General features: G+C 41.2%; 1 protein-coding gene across 5 annotated transcripts in view; it reads right to left on the bottom strand.

Annotated features, from left to right (window-relative positions):
* LOC103022499 (ephrin type-B receptor 3) overlaps nucleotides 1-24,617 on the bottom strand; it is a 73,643-nt gene that overhangs the window by 13,173 nt on the left and 35,853 nt on the right. For 2 of the 5 annotated variants that reach the window (XM_049465382.1, XM_049465381.1), the window contains exons 3-14: nucleotides 17,776-18,448; nucleotides 12,829-12,984; nucleotides 11,438-11,773; nucleotides 9,053-9,177; nucleotides 8,519-8,681; nucleotides 7,478-7,586; nucleotides 6,224-6,276; nucleotides 5,560-5,694; nucleotides 3,555-3,802; nucleotides 1,208-1,423; nucleotides 953-1,102; nucleotides 33-226 (exon numbers count right to left, since the gene is read on the bottom strand). In XM_049465382.1, coding sequence (XP_049321339.1) covers nucleotides 33-226; nucleotides 953-1,102; nucleotides 1,208-1,423; nucleotides 3,555-3,802; nucleotides 5,560-5,694; nucleotides 6,224-6,276; nucleotides 7,478-7,586; nucleotides 8,519-8,681; nucleotides 9,053-9,177; nucleotides 11,438-11,773; nucleotides 12,829-12,984; nucleotides 17,776-18,448 — 2,558 coding nt within the window. Of the gene's footprint in view, nucleotides 1-32; nucleotides 227-952; nucleotides 1,103-1,207; nucleotides 1,424-3,554; nucleotides 3,803-5,472; nucleotides 5,695-6,223; nucleotides 6,277-7,477; nucleotides 7,587-8,518; nucleotides 8,682-9,052; nucleotides 9,178-11,437; nucleotides 11,774-12,828; nucleotides 12,985-17,775; nucleotides 18,449-24,617 lie in introns of all 5 variants that reach the window. The other 3 variants (XM_049465383.1, XM_022669808.2, XM_049465380.1) reach the window with 2 other exon arrangements.

Here is a 24,617-nt window from a genome sequence, read left to right as displayed (position 1 = left end):
TGGAAAAAAAACACCATAGAAGGTCAGCTTACCCGGACTGTGTGTTGGTCACCACCTTTAGGCTGGCAGCATTGCGGATGAGTTTGTCCAGCGTGTTGACGATCTGAGAGAATTTGGGCCTGAGGTTCCTCTCTTTGACCCAGCAGTCCAGCATGAGCTGGTGGAGGGCGGTGGGGCAGTCCATGGGGGGCGGCAGCCGATAATCCTGCTCCACTGCGTTTATCACCTACAGCAAGAGAAACAATGAAGCACACAGTTAAGATTAACCTGATTAGAGGCTGAAACCGAATTCCACACTGTCTGTACAGCACTGGTTCCCAATACTGGTCTAGAAATATCTCTGTCCTGCAGATTCTGTTGTTTTCTTGCCTTCAACAAGCCTGACGCAACAGATCGGCTCATTAGCCGGCCCTGCAGTGTTGGACTGAGGGTGTTAGAGCACGGATATGTTTAAATATTAAAGGCTGGAGTTTCAGAGCATGGCTGCTTCAGAATGTTTTTGGTTAGATTTTTGAGTTAGAGTTTTTTTTAGGAAAGAAATGTTAGGCTAACTAGCAAGATGCAGTTTGGCAATGTGGGCTATATTTACAATTACATAAAAAAAAAAAACCTTAAACAGGCATTTTAGGGTGCTATAAGAGTCTCTTTGAATTTAAAGAAACAATAGAAAAAGAACTAAAAACTAAGAAAAATAAAGATACAATACAATTCCAAAACTTGCTCTATTCAAAAAGAAGGTGATCATGAATGAAAGTCTATGGAGAAACCTGTTTATTTGTTTGCTATAAGTCAATGGGTATCAAACTTTCCTGCTTCAAACTTCCGCATACATTTCAAGACAGTATGTACAAACAACGCCTTCTGTCTTGCTGTTTGCTGACTGATCATATCATTGTGTATATAGACAAACATCATGTACCATGGACAAAAAATAACAAAAAGTCAAACATACATCCTGGTTGCTCATGTCCCAGTATGGCCGCTCGCCGTACGACATCACCTCCCACATGACGATGCCGTAGCTCCACACGTCGGAGGCTGAGGTGAACTTCCTGTAGGCGATGGCCTCCGGAGCTGTCCAGCGGATTGGGATTTTCCCGCCCTAAATAAACACACACACAAAGTTTTATACTCATGACATCATATAGAAACACTGCTAAGTAGCAGTACAGCTAATGTTGCTCACTGTATACGGCAATGTCCTCACCAGTGAGCTGGTGTACGTGGGGTCTGTCGGATCGTCCTCCAGGAATCTGGACAGGCCGAAGTCCGACACTTTACACACCAGGTTACTGTTGACGAGGATGTTGCGGGCGGCGAGGTCACGGTGCACGTAGTTCATATCGGAAAGATATTTCATACCCGCCGCGATGCCCCTCAGCATGCCCACCAGCTGGATCACAGTGAACTGGCCATCGTTCAGCTACAGAGAAAGAACAGACTTTCCGTTAGAAATAGTGCAATTGTGATTGATTCTGTTATAGAAACAATAATTCACACATTTTTGGACAATCCAAAATATTGCAAATTGTAGCTAATTATGACATGCATCAGCACAAAGATGGTAAATTGTGAAAAGATGTATTGTTTTGGAATAATGTTTTAATAAAATAAATGACTATTTTGGTTTAGACATTTTTCCAGACAGATAAAAAAAAAAAACTCAATTCAAAATAATTAATTTATGATAAAATAAATAGCTGCTTTGTTTTGGAATACAATTCTAATAAAGTTTACACTTATTTAATCATAATAAAAAAAAATATAGACTATTTTTAGAATAATATTCTAATAAAGTACACCACGATTTTTAGTCATAATAAAACAATGATAACAGATTTTTGGAATAAAGTTCTATTAAAGTACACACCCATTTTGGTCACTAGTTTTGAAATAATATTATAATAAAATATACACCCATTTTTAGTCACTATTAAAAAATCATTAGGGTATTTTTGAAATAATATTCTAATAAAATATATATCTATTTTTAGTCACAATAAAACAATGATTAGGCAATTTTTGGAATAATATTCTAATAAAGTATACACCAATTTGGTTATAGCAAAACAATTGGGCTATTTTCCCGCCAAAAATGGGAATATTGATTACAATTCTTGGACTATTTTTTCTGTTTTTTCACATTTCTTTCTGATTTATTTTTTATTATTAACCTGAACCAGGCTGAGATTCTACTTTTCACATAATATCCCGCCCGAGATTTCCAAATGCCACTAGCCTGCAGTTGACATTCTTCTCAGACTGTGATTCATTGGCCTGCTGATTCCTCTCGAAATGTGACAGATAAGTGAGCCCTGTCTGAGACGGCGCTACGGCAGACAGGTTACTACAACCTGACTCTCTACAGCTGTGGTGGGGAAAAATGACATGCTTGCTGAGATTAACCCCTATAATTTGTGTTATCACCAGCAATAACAACATGCTGTATGCTGTAGTCGTATATGAATTATGTCTGACTCATAGTTTCACTGAAACAGGTGAGGAAACTGTGTGGAAAGTGCAGATTGTAAACCTACGATCTGTCCCAACCCATCAGAGTTTTTAGATTGAAAACTAGATTTAAATATTTTTACTTATCCTCAAAACATGCAGAAGTGAAAAAATATAAAATTAAAACTTTCCATGCATAATTTATATGGAATGTAATTAATACATAAAAGTACTACTACCAAAGTAAGAACACCATACCTAGCCAGAATTAGCTTAGAATGCATGCTAACGTGAGCTTACATTGGGAATTGGGTTATTTCCCAAAGGTTTTCTGAGGTAAGTCTTGTTTGTTTGCTTCTTAGGTACTACCACAGAAGCATAACTTCTACTTTGAGCTACTGGGCTTTGATAAAAATCTAAAATGCTTCAGTTCAGTGAGCCGTAATTACTTGCATGCTAGCATTCTAGAGGCTATGACACATGCTTGTATGCTTGCCATGGAATGTAGCTAACAAACATATTTAGTTAATATTTGAAAGAAAATCAAAGTAGGGAACTGAAAACTTTGCTTTAAAGAAGTAACCTGCTGCCACTTTCCACACAGTTTCCACGCAGAGAACATCAAGGCTAAAGCATTAGCTCAAGCTAGAAAACAGATGCTAAGCCAGCTAGCTTTCATTTACTGTAGGGAGCTAGCCCTCATCTCATCTTCTTATCTGCTTAGGTAGCAGGTAGGTCTTAACTGATTGTTGATCGTTGATAGTTAGGCTCTAAATAAAAGCCACATGCCATTAGGCCAACCACAGCAGGGTGTTTTGCAGGAAATTAGATAGAAATCAGTAACCGCGCAGGCAGCTAAAAACATTACCCTGCAATGCAGGCTCATCAAACATGCTGTGCTCTGTGATTATGAGCCAAAATATGAGCCTATAAATGAACATAACATTGGTAAAGTTTGTGCAACAGTCAGTTATATCTGATATGATCTGTAGGTTTTCTTTTTTACCATATCTTTACCATTCTGCTGAACTAATGCCAGAACTACTGAATGGATGCCTAATTACACCCTCTTTTTTGTTTTTAGTCATTTCCTTGTTTCTTACCCGAAGGAAAGAATCCAACGCTCCGTTCTCCATGAATTCAGTGACGATCATGACTGGCCGACTCTTAGTGACCACACCCTCCAGACGGATGATGTTCGGATGGTCGAACTGTCCCATGATGCTTGCTTCGCTCAGGAAGTCCCGCCTCTGCCGCTCTGTATAGCCCACCTTTAACGTTTTAATGGCCACAATGATCTCTCTGCGGCCGGGTAGCTTCAGACGGCCGCGGCACACTTCTCCAAACTCTCCTGGGCGAGCAAGGGTAGACAGAATGGAGAGAAAAAGAGAGAGAGAGACAGAGAGAGGGAGAGAGAGAGAGAGAGAGAGAGAGCAGGGGTGGAAAGGAAAGGGGAGAGTGAAGGACAGTGGGGGAGAAAGGGGAGAGGGAAATTTACTGGTTAGATTTGAGGAAAGGAGCGGGAATGGAGGCAACGAGAGAAGCCAGGCTAGGGGCAGGAAGGTGTGTGTCTGTGCCAGGGGGAAGTGCAAAAAGCCATCTTTGGTAGGAGTAAGTAGCTGTGATGGGGCAAATTAAGCAGCCAAAGCTGGCAAGAACAGACGCAGGGCCTGATGAAGGAGACGGAGAGGTAAGCGAGAAGGAACCTTCAAAAGAAAATGGGATTTCAAGCTTTGGAAGTGTCAAAGGCAATAAGAGAAGTCAGTCTAGGGGCAGGGAAATGTGTTTCCTTCTGCCAGGGAAGGAGCACAGAGACTTATTTGTGGGCAATCAGCTGGTATGGGCAACTTAAGTGAGGAAAGATGGAATGGAAGAGCACTGGGGTAGAAAGAATATCAAGTGGAATAAGGCTTTGGCATTCTCAAAGGCAACCAGAGAAGCCGGGCCAGAGCAAAAAATGCAGTTTTGAGGGGATTATTTATAGGGATGATGTCGTTGCAAAGGACGAAATGGGCAAGGAAAAGGTTAAAAAAAAAAAAAAAAAAAAAAAAAAAAAAGTCTTGGCAAAAGAGGTAAAAGAGTAAAACAGAAGGGATTGTGGAGGGAAATTGGGGAATCAGGCTATGGACGAGTGAAAGGAAGTGGAGGAAAACGGAGGTGAAAGAAGTTTGGGAGCATTCGACGGTCTGTGACTTCGATCTAGCCAGGCATTCGTGTGTGAGAGCGTTGAGAAGGTTTGGGGGGGTGGGTTGAGGACAGAGAGGAGAGGAAGGAGGGGAGGACAGGGGTGGGATTCGTCACTATAAAGGCCAGGCTGGGATGCGCTAGGTTTTAAGAAGCACATGTAGCACATGTTAAAGGTGTGAAGAAGCAGGGATTTGCGATGTGGAGCTCCTTCGCTAATAAACGTATTTCCCAATGCTTCTAAATCTGCTTGAACCAGTCCTGCTGCAAGTATCTTTTACAAACACATACAAACCACCATCTCAGACACTCTACGTTAAAGAAAATATGCCTAACAGGCTAAAATCTAGATCAATTTGTAATGATGTCTAATGAAGATGTCTAACTGAAGATAATGGAGCTTTAGGAATCCTAAAATGTGCTGCAGTAGATAGTATACAAACAATGAGCACCTACAATGAATGCACTGTGTTTTACAACAAGGCAACATGAGTGGCATCCTAGAATGATAATGAGCCAGCATGAGTTTTTTTTATGTATATTCAATGCAGGCAACAGTGATTAGGGTACACTGACAGTCTAGTTAGCAATCAGGGTTCAGGGAAGGAACAGACAATCTTCAGGGCAGGAAGGAGTAGCAAGGATTATGGAAGCTACCAGCCAGTCAGGATCAGGAGGACAAAGGACACCTACAGAGGTCCATCAGATTCAGGACAGAAAATGACACGATCTACAGATGATCAGGATCTGAACCCCAGGAGCTCAGTGAGTGAAGCGGTTAGAGAAGGGCGCCGGGGTGCGGAGTTTATGGGGGGGGGATTGAAGTGGTTTAAGTACCGCGTGAAGTGAAGTCCTCTAAGGGAATGGCCTGGCTGAGGCTAGCTGGCTTCCCCCTGCCGCTCAGGACCGTGTGCTGTTGGTTACCTGCGCCGATGACCTCCTCGATCTTCACGCACGAGATGTCGATCTCTTTGGCGAACTCGCGCACCGCCTCGTTGGGGTCCTCGTAGGTGAAGGGGTCGATGTAGACTTTGGTTCCCGGAGTGACTATAGGGGATTCAATAGTGGGAATAGCCATATGAATTTCATTTGATGATGAAAATATGTGAAAATGTATACCTTATATATGTTTCCTATGACTTGGGATAGCATTACATGGTGTTTTTGGGTAAGGATTGTAGAAGCTGGTCCGGATTTAAGGAATTGAACCAGTGACCTGGTGGTCTCAAGCTTGCTTTTCTAACATTTAGGTCGTGACTGCCATATTGAAACAGATACCAAGCAAATGTTGAACATAGTTTTACAAATAATGTTTATTGCTTGCTAGTCAAAAGCTAGCGGTCTCTCATTAACATAGCATCTTCCTAACAGTTGTTTGTGGAAATGTTGCCTTTAAATTCTATGCCAATTCAAAGTAAGTTCAAAATTCTATGATAATCAAATGAGCTGCACCAAATTTCACCATGTAAATCTAGCCTTACAGCCTTACACCAGTTGGAATGACACACAAATCAGGCACAAAGGACCCATATTTAAAACGTGGCTCATGTACAGCAACACAGGGGATGTGAAATCTCTAGAGGCTTACTGTATTGTTGCAGTTTCTCCGTGTATTCCGATTCCGAGCCATTCCTTTGTTTCCTGTGGGAGGAGGAAAGAAAAGTACACAAACTCATCCCAAGTGAAGGAGCTTAATATAGCATTATTGTCTGTTGATGGTTTCTTTACAATTCATGGCAAAACAAATAAAAAGGATTTGGAAGGAACCTGCGCTGCTCCTTCTAAAGCCTCAGGAGAGTAAAATCGAGGTCGAACAGAGGAAGAAAATGATTGAGTGAAATTAAGAGCACAACAAGTAGGGTCCCAGGAGACCCCTGTCATTTTTTTTTCCCTCGGCCAGTGCGGCGCGAATCGCGTCACTTTCGCCGTCAGCCAAGAAAAACACTAGGCTAAGGGAACAAACGTACACTTTTCCCACTCCGGCATCGTCCTCAGGCCCCGCTCGCTAACTCATCCTCCTCCCTGCACTTCATTCCTGTCTCCACCTTTTAATTTTCCTCTTCTCTCTCTGGTTCTTTTACTTTCTGCCTATTAATGCGCAGTATTTCAGTATTTGGCGGAGGGGGGGACACGGGGAGGGGGGGTTTTGTTGAAATTACATGTTAATGTGGTTCCTTTGTTGTCTAACCAGTAACCGGGGCAATAATACCCGCCGGTGATTTGCATCTCATTTCCAATTCAAATGAAGTTCCGGAATATGCCAAGGCCTTCATTCTCCATGTTTCTCTCGCGCTCTCTCTCTCTCTCTCTCTCTTTTTTTTTCTTTCCTTCATTCGCAGGCGTGCAGAGACTTTCAGACACAATGCAGCCGGTGGGAAAGAAAAGCAGGCGGAGATTATTCAGGATAGCTGCAGACTCCATCCTGATCTGGGACATGGGTCTTTTGCAAGGTGGGGCCCGGCATTAGGGATTAATTTTAATAACTGATGTTTAATTCAGTTAGGATGGGAAGCAGAGGTCTGTGAAGCTTGTCTACAGTTTATTTTTTGTAACACAGGTAGAGCTACTAGGTTAAGCAGCTCCATTATCCACTTATTATTAATTTTTGTTTCTAGAGGGTCTGTTTTTGCTGAAGCGCTGTGTTCACAGGTTTCTCTGAAGGTGATCTTTCACGCCATGCTCATAACAATCCAATCAACTTTGAATGACAACTTTAACAAAATTCTCAAAGTTAGCTTCTCTTGGCCATGTTTCAATAATGCAGGATTCTGTTCTACCTCACTAAAGAAGAAGAAGAAGTGAATCACAATAAAAGCAGGTGACAAAGGTGATAAAAGTTTACCTCAGGCAGACGATAGCGAGGACCACCACAGCGATGATGAAGACCAGGCTAGCCGTGGCAGAGCCGACGATAAGGGGCAGCTGCTCCTGCAGAGACCTCTCAGGGTCAGCTGAGAGAAAGAAAGGGAAAATAAGCAAATAAGAAAGAGCAAGAAGAGAAAGAAAAAAAAAGAAAGAAAGAGAGATAGAGGAGTGAGATGTTCCAGCAGTGTTCAGTGCTTGCGTTAACTTTGAGCATCCTCTTACTGAGAGGCTCTTCATCTATCTATAGGCATCTATCTGCAGCCTCTCCTCCTCCGCTGCACACTTTGTGTTTACGTAATGAAAAAGAGTCACCTCTAACTCCCAAACCTGCTCATACTCTTCTGTAGCTCTATAAATACATACCGGAGTCGTGCACTAGCGTATCAAACAGTAGCGTGAAGTGTAGGGGTGGCGCACAGAAAATAAGAATGTTAATAATCTTTTAAAAGCCAAATTTAATGCTTTTAATTTTAATTCTCCTCTAATGTTAGTATCAGCTAGCTCTCTGCTAATGTTAGCTAGCATTCCACTAATCTTAGTTCTCTCCTCAGTAACATTAGCTAGCTTGCCGCTGATGTTAATTCCGCTAACCTTGGTTCTCTCCCCAATAACGTTAGCTAACTCAGCGCTAATGTTAGCTAGCTCTACGCTAACCATAGTTCTCTCCCCAGTAACTGGCCGCTAATGTTAGTAAGTGCTTTCCCACTGCCATTAAATGCACCATCTAAAAATATAATACCTACAGCAACTTCACAGTAAATTTAAGACAATTTAAGACCTTAATTATCAAGATTTGAATTTAATACACCACAGGAAGCATATGGAAAACTTTCCAAAGCGTTATAATGTTTATATGAGCCACACGTTCATTCTGACAAATTGTAATACACTACAGGAAGGATAGGGGCAGCATTTTGAATAAATAGGGATCATGTACAATACTGCATATTAAATAATTAAATTAAAGTTAGCCTAATTCCAGGATGTAGAGATGATGATGTGTGTGTGTGTTTCTTACTCTGGTGGTTGGTGCTGAAGTCCGCAGGGCTGCTGTAGCGGCCGTATCCCGCCACAGTGCGAGCGCGCACCTGAACCACGTAAGGAGTTCCGGGCTTCAGGCCCTCGATCCGCGCTGAGCTCCGCTGAGCCGTCATGGTATGGGATATCGCTTCACCCTGATCCTGCAGAAACAACACACACATATTAGACACACACACACAGAAGCTTCTCCAGTGTTCTGTTGGAGAAATGGAGCTCGGTAGGTTGATAGATCAATGCTGGAGTAGAACCTAAAACCATTTCTAGTAGATGGTTCATCATGAGAGCAGGCTAACCAGGCTAATTCCACTGTTAGCTAGTGGTTTGTTTGCAGGTTCCTTATGTTTTACCATGCAAATTCTTCCCCAATTCAGATAATCTACACAAAGGGGAACAACTGATGAATAGAGGAAGAGAGAGAGAGAGAGAGAGAGAGGGGACAGTCTTGTTGATTACTCACTGGAAGACGGTGTGGAACTGGACAGTGTTCTCATCAGCTTACTCTGCTTCTTACCTTCTCATGGTATTTAATCTCGTAATCCAGGATGATGCCATTCGGTTTCTCCGGAGGCAGCCAAGACAGGCTCATGGTGCTTGCCGACGCCCCCATCAGGTGGACAGTGGGAACTGCAGATGGAGCTGGGGAGCAAACACACAATTACAGATACGTTTATTATATATTCATTTATCCATTTATTCTTATCCTCTCTTTTTAAATCAGGGTTGCGGTGGGTCCAGAGCCTACTCACAATTATTGGCCAAAAGCAAGGAATACCTTCTGGGCAGGGTGCCAGTTCATCAGTAATATATAATAATCAGAATTTTACTATATTATGTTACACATATGCATTGAAATGTAGTAAAGCTCAGTATAGCTTATTATTGAATTCATACATCTTTTAAAAATATATATTTTCAGGGTTTTTATGGTGCCCACAGCATGCTGCCTACTAAGATCTGGGTTTAACTGTAGTGGGGGTTGGGTTTGATGTATGTGTGTGTATGTGTATGTGTGTGTGTGTGTGTCTGTTTCTGTCTGTGTGTTTTCCTTCTGAAATCTCGTGTGTGAAGAGCCTCCAAAAACTCTTGACAAAACGGAAAAAAGCTGGGCATCCAGCACATCCAGTCCACACCCGTTTACTTCCCTCTCTCTATCTCTATCTCTTTTTCTTTTTCTCTCTCACACACACAGATTTCTTATCAACTTCCTCATCTTTTTATTGTGTTTTTACTGTCTCTCCTTCCTATATCTCTCTATTTTTCTTTCCCCTCCTTTCCATTCTCTCTCTTCCTTTCTCTTTTCCTCGTGCTTTGCTTTCTCACACTCTCTTCTTTCTATGTTTACACTTGTCTCTCTCTCCTTTTCTTTCACTTCTTTCTTTTTCCTTTTATTTTTATCCCTTCCTTCTTTCTTTTCTTCTAGCTTTCTGTTTTTCCAGCTTTCAATCGTTTTCCTTATTTTCTCTGTTCTCTTCATCTCTTTCCACATTTTACTTACTCTCTTGCTTACATAGTCCTTCTCTTTTCCTTTTTTGTGGACGATATGTTGGCTCAGAAATTCTTGCAATACACAATATTTTTGTCTAGATTTTATGACTATTAAATGCAAACAGAATAGCATAAACAAAACTATTATACACTTTTTTAAGACAACTAAAGTTTTATAAATCATTTATTATAATTAGTTAATAATAGGGATATATTATATACTTATTTTTTCACCTACTTTAGTCCACACTGTGGGTATGGAGTCACAGTTATTGAAGCATGATTGGCTGAAATACTGTTCACTGTTATATATGTGAAGAAACATACAAATAAACACACTAGATGAAATCACGATTAACCAAAAAATTATTGAGGTCATCAAATTGCAATTACTCTAGCAGGCCTATCTCTTGCTTTTTCTTTGCTTTTTTCTCATGATTTGTCTTTCTTTTTCTCCTTCACTCTTTGCTTTCCTTTGTCTCCACTCACTCTCTCAACTTGCCCCTCAGGTCTGTATAATCTGTATTGGATTTTTTTTCTCTTCACTTCTGAAGCTCTAAAGCTGCTCCACATTTATGCTTTACTGTTTTTCTTCTTTACACTTTCTCCAACTCTTAACGTTGCCCTGACACCACCCTTCTCTCTCTCTCTCTCTCTCTCTCTCTCTCTCTCTCTCTGTCTCGTTCGAGATCTCGTTCTTTTGCTCTCTCTCAGTCTGTCTCTCTCTGTGTGCTCTGTTAAAAGCTTTCTAATCCCCAGCTCTGCCCCTTTGATCCCCTGTACTTCTTCATTCTTCTGCTTTCTCTTTGTCAGTGTCTTACTCTCCCTCGCTCTCTCTCTTTCTCCTATATGTCTTTTTTTCTTTTTCTCTCTCTCTCTACACCCCTAGGCCTTAGTTGAAGGGAGGGACCCCCAACACCCCCCCCCCTTCCCCCGAAGCTTCCTGTGCATATTCTGCTTCTCTCTCTCTCTCTCCGGCCGGATTACGGATCCTCAGACAGGCCAGTATTCAGCAGCTCACGGTCAGTGTTTGCTTTTGGTCTTAAAAGGTGGATGAATATTTAAGGATGGTCCTGGGAGAATCTCTGGAATAATCTGATCCTCAAACGCCCCCATAGATCCCCCTGACCCCGGGGGTCCCTGCTGCTGGGCGGTGGGCCGTGGTGCCTAAAGCTTGACCCGGGCTAGCTGAGCTGTAATAAAGGCTGAGGAAGGTCCCCCCCGAGCGTCAACATGGGCTTTACTGCGGCTTTGTGTCATAGCGGGGCAGGAGGGCGGATACGGATATAGAGAAGGAGCATGGAGAGATGCTTGAGCGTGTGAGTATGCATATATATGCATATATATAAATGCATAGAAATGAATATGTATATATAAATAATAAATCGTTTATATAAAATGTGCTACTCACCGGCCTGGTTGGTGGTGATGTTGACAGCGGTGAACTGCGGTGAGTATGGGCTCTTGTTGGACACCCCGTTTACAGCCTGGACCTCAAAACTGTACTGCGTGTGCGCCTGCAAGTTTCGGACCGCCACCCGCCGCACCGTCAGCCCCAGGTGACGAGGGGAGATGTCCACGTTATCATCACACCTCGTACAGCTTCCCCTCTCCGGAATACACTTCTTACAGATCACGTTATACAGCAGATCATCACGACCGCCCAGGTCCTTCGGGTCGCTCCACTCCAGCACCAGAGACGTCTCGTTCACATTCGAGATAACACTGCGAGGAGCCGAGGGAACCGCTGCGGAGGAGAAAAGATACAAATACCAGCATTAGAAAAGGAGCTTCATGTTTTAGAAAGAGAGAAAAGGATTAAACAGAGAAGAAAAGCAAAGATTTAGAAAGAGAAATGTAAGAAAGAAGAAATAATTTAAAGATAATTAGTGAGAAATAAGATGATCAGAAAAATAGTGGAAGGGAAACTGTGAGAGGAAAAAAGAAAGAGAAAAAAGAAGGCTTGAATAATATAAGAAGGAAAATAAAAGAAATATAATTAAGATAATGAGAAGGTAAGGGAGAATAAGAGAATACAGATGAACACATCAAAGAAAAAAACACAGTGAACAAAATTGAACAAAGGAAAGAGAATTAGTATTTGAAAGTAAAAAGGAAGACAGAAAGGGAGAGAAATAGACAGTGAAGGATGGACGAGGAGAAGGAAAAGAAAGAGGGAGAAAAGAAAGTGGTACAATATGAGAAGGAAAATACAGGAACGAGTGAGAGTAAAAAAAGGGAAAAAAGAAAGAAAGAAAGAAAGAAAGAAAGAAAGGGGAATTAATGATAGATAGAGAAAGAGAAAAGAGAAAAAAGAGGAAATAGAATAAGTGACAAGACAGACAGAGTGAGTGAGTGAGTGAGTGAGTGAGTGAAAGAAAGACAGAAAGAAAAGGGAATTAGTGATAGATAGACAGAGAGATAGAAAAGAGAAAAAAGAGGAAAGAGAATAAGTGACAGAGTGAGTGAGTGAGTGAGTGAGTGAGTGGGAGAAAGAGAGAGAGAGATAGAACGACAGAGATAGAGAGGGAAAAAGAAAAGAAATAGAATAAGTAATAGAGAGAGGGAGAGATAGAGATAGGGAAGAAGAAAGGAAAGAGAATGAGTGACAGAGAGAGAGGGAGAGGGGAAAAAGAAAGGAAAGAGTATAAGTGATGGAGAGAGAGGCAGAGAGTGAGTGATATAGAAAGGAAATAGAATGAATGATAGAGAGACAGAGAGAGAGAAAGGCTACGATAATGAGTGACAGAGAAAGAGAGAGAGAGAGAGAGAGGGGGGGGGGGGTAGGAGAGGTGTACTCACTGGTGCAGGCAGCGTCGGGTGGGTCAGTATCAGCTCTGTAGTAGCCGGTTCTGCAGGAGCAGATGCTGGAAGCTGCAGAGCCGGTGCGAGAGTTGGGGGGGCAGGGGACGCAAAACCCCTCACCCTGCTTCGACTTAAAGGTCCCTGGACTGCAGGCTAAACACACACAAACACACAATGGTTAAATTCACACACAAACACATAAAGCCACAGTCTCATACACAACAACAGCAACAAAAACAGTCAGTTATTGAGTTTACAGCTCTTCCAACGAATCCTGAGAGGTCAGACACGCTGCTCTGTATGCCCCACTGAACCAGTTGATGTGATCAGAGGGGCCGACTGTGTGTTTATGAGCACCAGGGAGTAAAACTGCAGCCTTGGTTTTTACAGCAGGAGCTGATAAGTAGCTTTCCTGGGTATCGGCAGCTTTTGAAGAGGAGTTAAAGAAAAACACAGAGAGGCCGGCTGCATTATATGCACTTGTATAATCAGCTCTCTAATGTTCAACATTGGTAATAAACTGTGCTATAATTACAATAAGACACTCGAGAGGGTGGTGTACTGTGGCATACTGCTGCTGCCAATGACTACAGAACACACGTGCCAATATCTCAGGAAAAAAACACTTCCTTTTTAGGCACATTCATTGACAAAAAATGCTCTGATTGCACAGATTGTGGCCATTCATCAGCTGACCACAATCAGCCACCCCTAGTAGTGATACAAGGGACTCTAACAGTTGGTTTTCTCCAATAAACTCCCCAATAACCTTCTGCTTTAATATTGTTTATTATTTACTTACATATGTCGTCCTTCACACGTTATATTTCACTTTGAAGATTAACTTCTTCTATGTATAGTATGATTTCTTCACACTACTACCCACTCTGATCTTCGCTGGTAGCTGCTAAATGTTAATACAGCCCCGTCCAATGTAGCTTTTAATGCTACCTGTAGAGGGTTAATGTTGAATCCACAGCAGCTGAATTCTGGCTCTGGTCTCCAGGAGTCCTTTTCCCTGAATGTTCAATATTGGCACAGCGCTCCATTAGCGCCGGGCGGATGTTTCTGCAGTATTAGCACAGCGGCTGTTTGTTCATCCATTAATCAGCGCCAGCCTTCCAACAATTTGTCCTAGCCATCCAGCTTCCTGCCGTCCTACCGATGGCCACTGCACATGCACACAGCACTTTTACTGTTCAATAACTGTGTAATAAATGTTTTTAGAATGGCTTGCTAACACATTTTAGTTTCATGTAGGCAGCTGTTTCTAGTACTGTACATTATGGTAGGACATACTGACAAGGTAGAAGGTAGCACAAATCAATACAATGGTTTGCATTCTATTCTTGAGCAATAATTGAGCCAAAAATGTTTGCCTTACTTGTGAATTGGAGTCTAAAATGTAGAGATTACAGGCAGAACCGGGCTTTCTAACTTTGTATGTATACCCTTAGGAATGGAAAAGCACTTTAAAGCTTTAAATGTGATGGAAAATGGGCTGTTTTGTTCTTAAAACATGGGAATAAGTAGAGCTGCACATATATTGCAACATATATAACCAGCCAGCAGTGGCATTAGACTTATGATGGCTTCACTTTTTTTATAATTGTATTTCTTTATTATAATTTTTTGCCCATTTTCTCCCCAATTTACACGGCCAATTACCCAGCCCACTCTTTAGGACTCCTATCACCCCTATCACTAGTGATGATCCAACACCAGGAAGGTGAAGACTAGCACAAGCCTGCTAAATAGCATCACAGCGCTCTCGGAGGAAAGCCACGCAGAGAGAGCAAGTCCAATTGTGCTCTCTCAGGGCTCCAGTAGCTGAAGGCAAGCTACATGAACAGGATTCGTACCGGCGATCTTTTCATCATCATAGTGGCAGCGCTTAGCCTGCTGAACCACTCAGAGCCGGTGGCTTAACTTTTGAGATACATGCTGCACTCACTGGGTAGCGCAAATCGACAGTACGCTAGCTTCAGCACAAGGAACCAATGCTAACGCTAATCAACAATCAACTTCATTACGGCCTCCGCGCAGTGGCCCAGACGCCTGACCCACTCTCCCAGCTTCATTTCTCCAGTTTCAAACCATACACAGATCGATAACGTCTCCAGTCATGTGAATTAACGCCTCGTTCAGCTCTCGGGCGTGTTTAAAAAGCGCTGCGGTTCCCCTTTAAACAAGGCTGCGCCTTTCTGAGGGGTTTAAAGTGCTGATCAATCATTTCAGAAAGGAAAGAAGTCAGCCTTTTCCTTTCATCCTCCTGTAGCACCTCTCAGAGCAAGGGAGAGTGAGAGAGAGAGAGGGAAAGAGAGAGAGAGAGAGAGACACGAGGCAAAGAAATGCAAATCCCGCAGGCTCTTCAGCCTCACATATATACACACACACACACACACAGAGAAGCTTAAAAAAGAAAAAAAAACTGATTAGAATTTGTGCTGAAATTGGACGAGAGCGAAAAGGAGGGGGTGTGAAATGTGGAACATGGAGAGAGAGAGAGGAAAAAAAAGAGAGTTTAATCGATTAATATTCATGCGAAAGTCCTGGCTCAGCTCCGTGCTCAGACAGAGTATTAACAAGACCTACGGCCTTCAGATTAACATTCAGAGAGAGAGAGAGGATGAGAGAGAAAGTGAGAGAAGGAGAGAAAGAGAGAAGAAGAAGAAGAAGAAAAAAAGATATATAGAGAGAGGGAAGGAGAAGGAAAATGACAGTCTATGTGGACAGTAAGCCTAAGTTTACAAAATCCGTCATGGTTGTGATGTCACATTTACATATGTCCACTCACTCGGCTGACAGATATTTAATTCGCTCATTCAGACTCTAGAGGTTTAGCTCCTCCCATTCCGTCTACCCGTTCAGCCTACAGCAGTTTAGGTCCACCCATTTTTTAGTACATTACAGTTGTTTACCTCCTCTTTTTTAATCTACAGCAGGTTAGCTCTGCATATTCAACCTATAGCAATTCTGCTCTACCCTCTCGACATTAGACTACTGTATTTTAGCGCCTCCTATTCTGTGAAGAGCTGTTAGCCTTACCCGTTCAACCTAAAACAAGTTAGCCCCACCTATTTACCCTAAAGCAGTTTAGCTAGCTCCGCCTACTTGACAGTAGACTATTCGGCAGTCATTCAGTAGTCCTCCTATTCAGTAGCACTTTGGCCCCACCCCTTCACTCTGAAGTTATAAAGAGAGTTTTATCCCTTGCTTACTTTCTAAATAAAAACAATACATGATAGCCAATCAGAACAGAGCTTATCAGTCTTAAAGTCAGAGTAACAGACGAGGCCTGCTAAATTCTAACAAAACAAGAAGGTAAGAGAGCTAAAGAAAGAAAGAAAAAAAGGAAAGGAAATAAAAGAGAAAAAGGGAGACAGAAAGAAGAAAGAGAGAAAGGTCTGAAAGAAAGAGAGAGAAAGAGAGAATGAGAGGGATAAAGATAAAGGAGAGGGAGAGAGAGATAAAGCAGGAGCTTTATCGCTGCTCTGGTTTCCGGACGCTGTGATTAGGGAGGTGTTTATTGTGGAGGTTTTAACCTTGAGCTGTCCAGAGCCAACAGATGAGTATTTAAACGTGAAACATTGAACAGATTTACTCCGACTGCCCGCTGGTGCCCGACTGCTGGACACACACTTAATATCACCCCCCTGAAACACACACTCACCATTCCCATCATCCTCAAAACCACCTTAAACCCTGCTGTTAATTTCTTTCTAAATCTCAATTTAAATTGCACATAAAAATATTGTGGAAAAAGAAGAAAATTTATGATTAAATTGCTACTTGTTGAGTTGCTATGACATCACAACACATTTACATATATTCCTCTGGTAGCCCTACACCATACACAGGTTAAGCCCCACCCATATAAAGTATAGCAGTGTAGCCCCGCCTGTTTAGTCGTCAGCAGTGTAGCTTCGCCTATTCAGTCCCAAGCAGTTTAGCCCAAACTACTCTGCCTACTGTAGTACTCAGCCCTTCGCCTATCATTCACCTATATATCCAACAGTAGAATAGCCCCACCAACTACATACATTTAGAAATAATGCCCAATTGGTTAGTGTCAGTTAAGCTCCACCCATTTCGCCTTAAGCTGTTTTGGTCATTCAGCCTTTAGTTGTCTGGCTCTGCCCATTCATGCACCATCATTTTAGTCAGGTAAGTAAACTATTAAGATATTAAGAGTGTTTTAGCCCAGGATACGTTCTAAACATAGGACACCCAATCAGAACTAATGTCATTTGCATCGTTCAGTCTTAAAACTACAGACTGTTAAATACCTGACATTAAGCAGAGGTTATAAAATGGTCATTGAAAAAAATTAAACCTTGCTTTTCTTTTTTTTTTTTTAGTAAATTATAAAAGGACCCCAGTGACAAATGGGAAAATGGGAATTATGGGCTCTTTAAAGCAGTCAGGAGGAGGAGGAGCCTCTGAACTGGAGCTGTCGTAGCTGCTGAAGGGGGTGGATGTCCCTGTGCCAAACGCTATTCATTAAAGTTTCACCACAGCGCTCACCCTGACTCCACGGATCGATTCCCGCTCCGCTCCCCTGCCCTGCTCTCCGTTTGACCCCTGACCTCGGGCAGGCCGCTCCTATCATCCTATCACTGTTGCCACAGTTACGTTCTGGCTGAGTGCCACGCTGGCATCATTCACTTTAATGTGAAGCAGATATGTTTTCCATCTCTCTCTCTCTTTCTCTCTCTCTCTCTCGTTCTCACTCTTTTACTTATTCATTCACTTTCTAACTCTGCTCAAATTGAGGTCAAAAGACCAGGACCAAGCAGACGGGAGGAAAAAAAGAACAGAAAAAAAGAAAAGACAGGGTCTAGGGGGGCATTAAAGCGATACTATGCGATAAAACTTAGAAAAAGAAAACCGCCTTGTGAATGAATAGCATCAGCAGTGAAAAGCGAACAGATCAGCGCTCACCTTGGCACTGCGTGTCCTTGATTGCAGGCTCGAAGCCAGCCATGCAGGTGCAGGAGCCGACCGGGACCATCCACTCTCCGTCTCCGTTACAGTACAGCTTGAGCGGAACGGACACTTCCACTGCGTTTGGTACGCAGGTGCCCGGAGCGATGACCAGCGACGTGGCCTCGGCTCCGGTAGCCGTCTCCGGAAAGACAGCAAAGTTGGCAATGCTGGTGGAGCACTTCTTATAGAAAACCCGGACAGAAATGAGCGACATGCATGCTCCCAAATCCTGGAAAGCTAGATAAAAGCCAGCCTTGGACAGTGGGCCGAAGCTGCGGATCTTAGTGTTGACTCGACCCGACTCCAGCATGGAGAAGCTCTCATCGGGAGCAATGGTGTCCACTTTGACGTACGGGTTCTCCATCCAGAAAGGACTGGTGGCCGTGGCCGAGTCCGAGTCCGACTCGTAGTAGAAAAGGTTGAAGGTCTCCTTGCAGGAACCGGGAATGTTGGGAATGCTGTTGCAGTCGCGGACTGTGAACTTCATCTCCACGTACACGCGCAGAACATCCTTGCGTGGGATGAAGTCGCTGCGTAGCCAATTGTTCTGGTTCATCTCGCGGACGTTGCACACCTGGTACGTCCGGATTGGGTTCATGGCATCGTCGTATCCACTCACCTCTTCCCACTTTCAGGATAAAGAGAGAGAGAAAGAGAAAAAGAGAGAGAGAGTATAAGTCAGACATTCATAATACCAATAAAAAAACTTCTAAAAATGACTTCCCAGAAGTTACGTCTCCCACAAGCACTCACACACTGTAAAAGTTACCAAAAAGGGAAGCCTTTAAATGCTCTATATGATGTATAGACTAGGTATTTTAATGGTAATTCCAATTTATTTTGCTTTTATTGTTGCTCTACCACACACTTGCCTTAACTAAAAAACCCTTAAAAAACCTTTAAACCTTTAACGAACCTTAACATAGCATAAAGCATCTAAAAGAAAGGAGCCACTGGTATATAAACTGGTATAGATGCGATACAGTAGGCACTCCTTCAAGGGATCTAAACAGAACATTCAATAAAGAGCTATAAAAGTGAAGAACAGAATACAGACGTTTACAGTATCACACTTCAGGGATGGCCATAAAACAGCCATAAACTCAGACAAACAAAGACTTCCATTCAAGTTTAAATCCACACATAACAGTGCTAAGCTCTGATTGGCTGAGCCGTGCTACAAACTGTAAAATACACAGATATGCAACATAAAGAGATATGAATGCACATCACCTGGATTCTCTGTGAACGGCAGCTACGTATATTAAAACCACTGAAGTGCTTATTTTGCAACGCACAAAAAAAAGCTTTTATTATTTCATAATTAGTAATGAATAATTTAGTATGTATTTGATACTCGTAGCTAATAAAGTGTGCATACAAATTTAAATCCATAATTTATAACAAGTTCTTGTTTACACAGATGGGCATGATTATTCACGCTCTATCATTTCTAATGATGTTAGATCATTTAAAAAATACATTTTAGTACATTTTAAAGGGGCACTTCACAAGTTTTAAAGGAATTCACAAGTTATGTGATGTTGTATATTTAATAAATATAATGTGTCACCCTCTGAGCCCCAGCTTTCCATGTGAAGATAGACAGACTGCTACTTTTATCACTGCATACTGTAACCTAATACAACTAAAAATGTCACAGAATAATTAATTATAGATCAGCACTGTGTAAGTAATATTATTAGTATAATTTACCACTGGGTTGCTATTCATCTTTCCTCACTAAAGCTTTAGCAGTGTGTGTTGACATCTCTTCATGTAGCCTGACAGCGATATGTATTTTCACCCTCTTGCATGCTTGGTGACTGAAATTTGCTGCTTTATTTTAGGATGTATTGTAGCTACATATCATATCTGACGAGAGCAATGTTAGCCTCAAAGCTCGGGGGCTGATGGATGGGATATAGGCTTATATTACTTGCTAGTACATAAATATTCTTTACTCATTAGCTAGTTTAACAAAAATAAGTTCATAGCTATAATGAGGTTAGCTGGTGAGTGTATTACTTGTTTACTAGCTATATTAGTTATCCACAGAGCTACACTGCTAACTGGTGAGTAAATGCCTTTATTACTTGCTTACTAGCTTTTATTAGTTAGCCACATAGCTCCAATGCTAACTGGTGTGTAAATGTTTTTATTACTTGTTTACAAGCTATATTAGTTATCCACATATCTACAATGTAAACTGGTGTGTAAAAGCTTGTATTATTTGTTTACTAGCTATATTAGTTATCCACATAGCTACAATGCTAACTGGTGAAGTAAAATCGTTTATTACTTGTTTACTAGCTATAATAGTTGCCACATAGCTACTATGCTAACTGGTGAGTTAAACACATTTATTACTTGCTTACTAGCTTTTATTAGTTATCCACAGAGCTCCAATGCTAACTGGTGAGAAAAAAAAAAAATCAGCAACATCAGTCTCTTATCTCCAGTGTATAAACTACAGACTTTCACAGTGGCTAAGAAGCGCTAAGCTAAGCTGTGTTATGTCTGATTGTTTATAATTGATCCCCTTTTTTCCTTTCCATTTCGCTCATATTTAACATCCATGTCGTTGAAGGTAAGTTGAAGATATGAGAAGATTCCACAAAGCAATTAGAGCGCACCATGAAAATAAAAGAGTGTTGGCAGGAAAAGCAGTGAAACGTGCGCTGGAAGCTAAAAGCTTGCGCGGGTTTGTTTACCTCAAAGCTGTGTACGCGCACTGGCCCAGTGTCTTTAATTAACACAGGGATATGGATGCGGTGGAGACCGAACATTCATCCCGACGGCCCCCTGGAGACTGGAGGCAGACAGGCAGCGGGCTATTACATGCCTTTAAAGGGCCTGTATCCTGTATTTTACTGGTATTTTTATGATTCTGCCTAAGGGTTCTATTATTTACATCATTTATTTTCACACATTGACTTGTCTATTTTCCAATAAAGTTTAAACAAAAGATGTTTTTCATTAATACGGAAAAACAACTGTGGACCCCTCTGTGCCTGTTTTTAACAGGTTTTATATATTATATAACATTCTGACCCATTTTAATTATAAGACCCCTACCTTTAGTTGTGGTTCTATAGAGAATCATTGCTTTTACAAAAAAAAAAAAAAAAAAAAAAAAAAACATAAATAGTCAATTTACATTTTTTATGAGTATATATTCTTAAAACTTTGCTTGTAAGTCTAAGAATAAACAAATTATCTTTTTTTTCTCATAGATAAGGCTGAAACACACCTCGTAATATGAATGCATGTGAAGATGTTGTGATACCATAAATACAGTATATAACTAAAAACAGACTATACATCCAACTTCATCAATTCTAAAATACAGCTCTTTAATATAAAAACAAGATTTTTCATGTTTAATTTCCCCTCATATAGGCGCTTTAATGCCACCCAGAGGATCAATAAGAAGGGCAAGATCATTGAAGCCGAAGAAAGCCTGAAGTGTCAATGGCTGTTTAGGAGCGGGTAATGAATTGCTGAGGGAGTGAAGTGGTGGAGGTTGGTGCAGGGAGGGGTGTGAGTGTGTGGCAGCCTGTGTCGTTCCGAGGTCACACACACACTCTCTCATTCGCTTACACACTCTTCTCCAGGGAGAAAGAAGCTCCGATATCATGCATCACGCTCTCTGAATAAATGCATTAAAGAGGCTTTAGAAAACAGGGTCAGGATCTCCAGGATCGATTTTCCCTTTTCCTCAATTAATACTTATGCAGCTTTGTGTGTGTGTGTGTGTGTGTGTGTGTGTGTGTGTGTGTGTGTGTGTGTGTGTGTGTGAATAAGTGCTTTAGGGATATACTATGAGGCTAAACCATAAGTCAAGACTATTATATTGCAATACTGAAGAACACATGGCACAATATGGCCAAAATATGATTTATTGTTACGATAATTTAAAACAAGCATGGGTAATATAACCAAAATATTTAATCACAATACATGAAGAAATACTTTAAATGAGTGGTTATCTCATTATCTTATGATCATCACAACTAGTGGTAGCAAATATAGCTACAATATTATATCACAGTTCTTTAAGACTTCAATTCATCCTAAATCAGCACATTTATGGAAATTAAAGGTATTAAATTCACTATTTTTGTTTTGTCAATAAAAAATACAAAAACGAACCCCTTGACATCTATTCTCTATATGTTTAGCCTATTACAGTTTAGCCCCACCCACTCCTTTATACTGAACTTATAAGCACAAGTGTTACAGCGCAGACTGCTTATTGAAATGGGCCCTCTAATACAGATCATAGTAATAACAATAATAATAGATCACAATATTGATTTTCTATCATTATTGTGCCATCCTAGTGTATGGGCGTTTTGATTTATCCTTCTTTTATACTTTACAGTCAACACAGGTTGTGTGTGTGTGTGTGTGTGTGTGTGTGTGTGTGTGTGTGTGTGTGTGTGTGTGTGTGTTTGTGTGTTTGTGTGTGAACAGTGTTTGATTTTACTTGCAGATTTGCAGCATCTCTGCTGGACGCTAACGGCTAACAGCTAAGGTCACTGCTTTCATTCACGCGTCCAAATAGATTCACTTTGAGGGTCAAACAGCATAAGACTGAACTGAACACTGGAGTGTTGTCAGTGTATGTGAGTGAGTGTGCTTTATTCTTACTGCTCACACACACTGACAGCGTCTCCTTGCATTGGTCACGCCGATTTAGCTCAGGCTAAGTGGCTAAGTGTGTGTGTGCTCGTATGTGTGTGTCCTGAGGGATTCGGAGCCTGGTGCGAGTCTTTAATCTTTCGAGACCGTGGAACCCCCACCTACACACACACACACACACACACACACACACACACACACACACACACACACTCGCTTAAAAAAGCATATGGATCTTTTTTGTATCATATCTGTGAGACAGGAATCTGCTAATAGGAGTTTTTTTTTTACTTTTACGAGTTTTTGATTTTGACAGTCACTAGAGAATTTAATTGAAGATATGACTAAATAAAGGTGATATATAACCTTTATCAACCTTAGATTTGAGTATTTATAAATAGCAAAAGGAAGAAATACTAATTTAATTAGTAATTGTATTCATTGTACTGTCGTTCAGTTCTGTTTGCAATTCATTTAGATTGCAGATTGTAGCTTATGGGCATTTTACAGGCACATAGTGTCACATCACTTTAGCTTTAGCTTTACTGTACTGGCCCTCAGTTTGTTACTGGTAGCACTGGTCCTCACCAGTGGGCTTCCAGGGTAAGGGTGAGGACAACTGCATTAAAAGAGCCATTTTAAGCTTATTTTCTGTTCTTTTAATGGCATTAGCCATAGCCTACTGGTTAAAGAAGTCACCAGCTTGATCCCCTTAACCAGCAGGAAGGGACAGAAATAAGAAGGAAACAATAAAGAAAGGAATAGCACCTTCTCCTCCCTCAACATTCACAGCTAAAGTGCCCTTGAGCAAAGCACCTAACCCCCCAGTTGCTCCCTGAGCAAAATTCAATTACACTGCTGTGGAATGGCCATAAAGTCCGATCTTAATCTTTGAGCCTTTGAAGTTCTTATTGGCCCTACTGTGCAGACTTGTTCATCCACACTCTGCTAGAAGGTCTGTGAGGCCTCTAGACCATTCTCTTTTCTACAGTCTTTATCAGTCACCTTCCATGTATTGCATGTTTTAATAAGGGCTGACTGATACATTGTTTGATAGATTAATACAAATACAAAAAAAAAAAAAAAACATTTACAGCTCTGGAAAAAATAAGCGACCACCTAAAAATGACAAATTTCTTTGATTTTACCAAATTGAAAAACTCTGGAATATAATCAAGAGGAAGATGGATGATCACAAGCCATCAAACCAAACTGAACTGCTTGAATTTTTGCACCAGGAGTGGCATAAAGTTATCCAAAAGCAGCGTGTAAGACTGGTGGAGGAGAACAAAACAACAATGTTCATTTTACTCAAACATACCTATAAATAGCAAAATCTATCAGAAACTGGACTCTTTTTTCCCAGACCTGTATATTTTCTTTAAATATGATACTACACATCATATTATCTCCACTGTCCCTCTGCTCATTTTTATATATATAGTAGAGCTCCTACTGGGGGTTCTCAAGCAATGTTGAAAATCTCAATATCTATTCATTTTATCAGCCAAATCAGTTTTATATTTATGTAGACCCTATAAGACACACACACACACATACACACAAACTAGGCCTACATATGGACACTGTTATTCCATCTGAAATCCATTTCCTCCTTCTGCTTTTCTGATTATTTGGAGTTTTTATGATTATTTGGCGTTTTGTGATTGTTTACCGTTTCTCTGATTATTTACAGTTTTTAGGATTATTTACAGGCTGCTCCTCCACCCTGCTCTGTTTGTGCCTTCCTTAAACCCTCGGCTCTCCCCCATAATAATAAACAGGCCTGAAGAGGCTGAGCAAACAAACAGAAAAAAAACAGAGGAGAAACTGAGAAAAACAGACAGATTGAGAAATGGTGAGGGAAATAATTAAGGTTCACACTTCCTGAAGATGTATTGTCTAAATTCCTGGATAACCCTTGCTGTGTTTGGGTGAGCATTATCCTGCTGAAGGATACCAGCTGGAAGTCCTGCCATTAAAGGCAACATGTGGCCACAAGATGTCTTGCATACATTGCTAAGCTGTTAGATGTCTTATACAATAGTAGCTTCCCAGATTTTAATAAGTAAATGAGTGTCAATGTGACTCTAAAGGAGCAATAAAATGTCCAAAACTCTTTTTCATTTGAAGTTTTAACCGTTTTTTTA

This window comes from Astyanax mexicanus, chromosome 16 (genome assembly GCF_023375975.1).
Source record: "Astyanax mexicanus isolate ESR-SI-001 chromosome 16, AstMex3_surface, whole genome shotgun sequence".
NCBI classification, from domain to species: Eukaryota; Metazoa; Chordata; class Actinopteri; order Characiformes; family Acestrorhamphidae; genus Astyanax; species Astyanax mexicanus.
The sequence above is the reverse complement of the archived record's forward strand: the minus strand, read 5'-3'. Positions and strand labels throughout refer to the sequence as shown.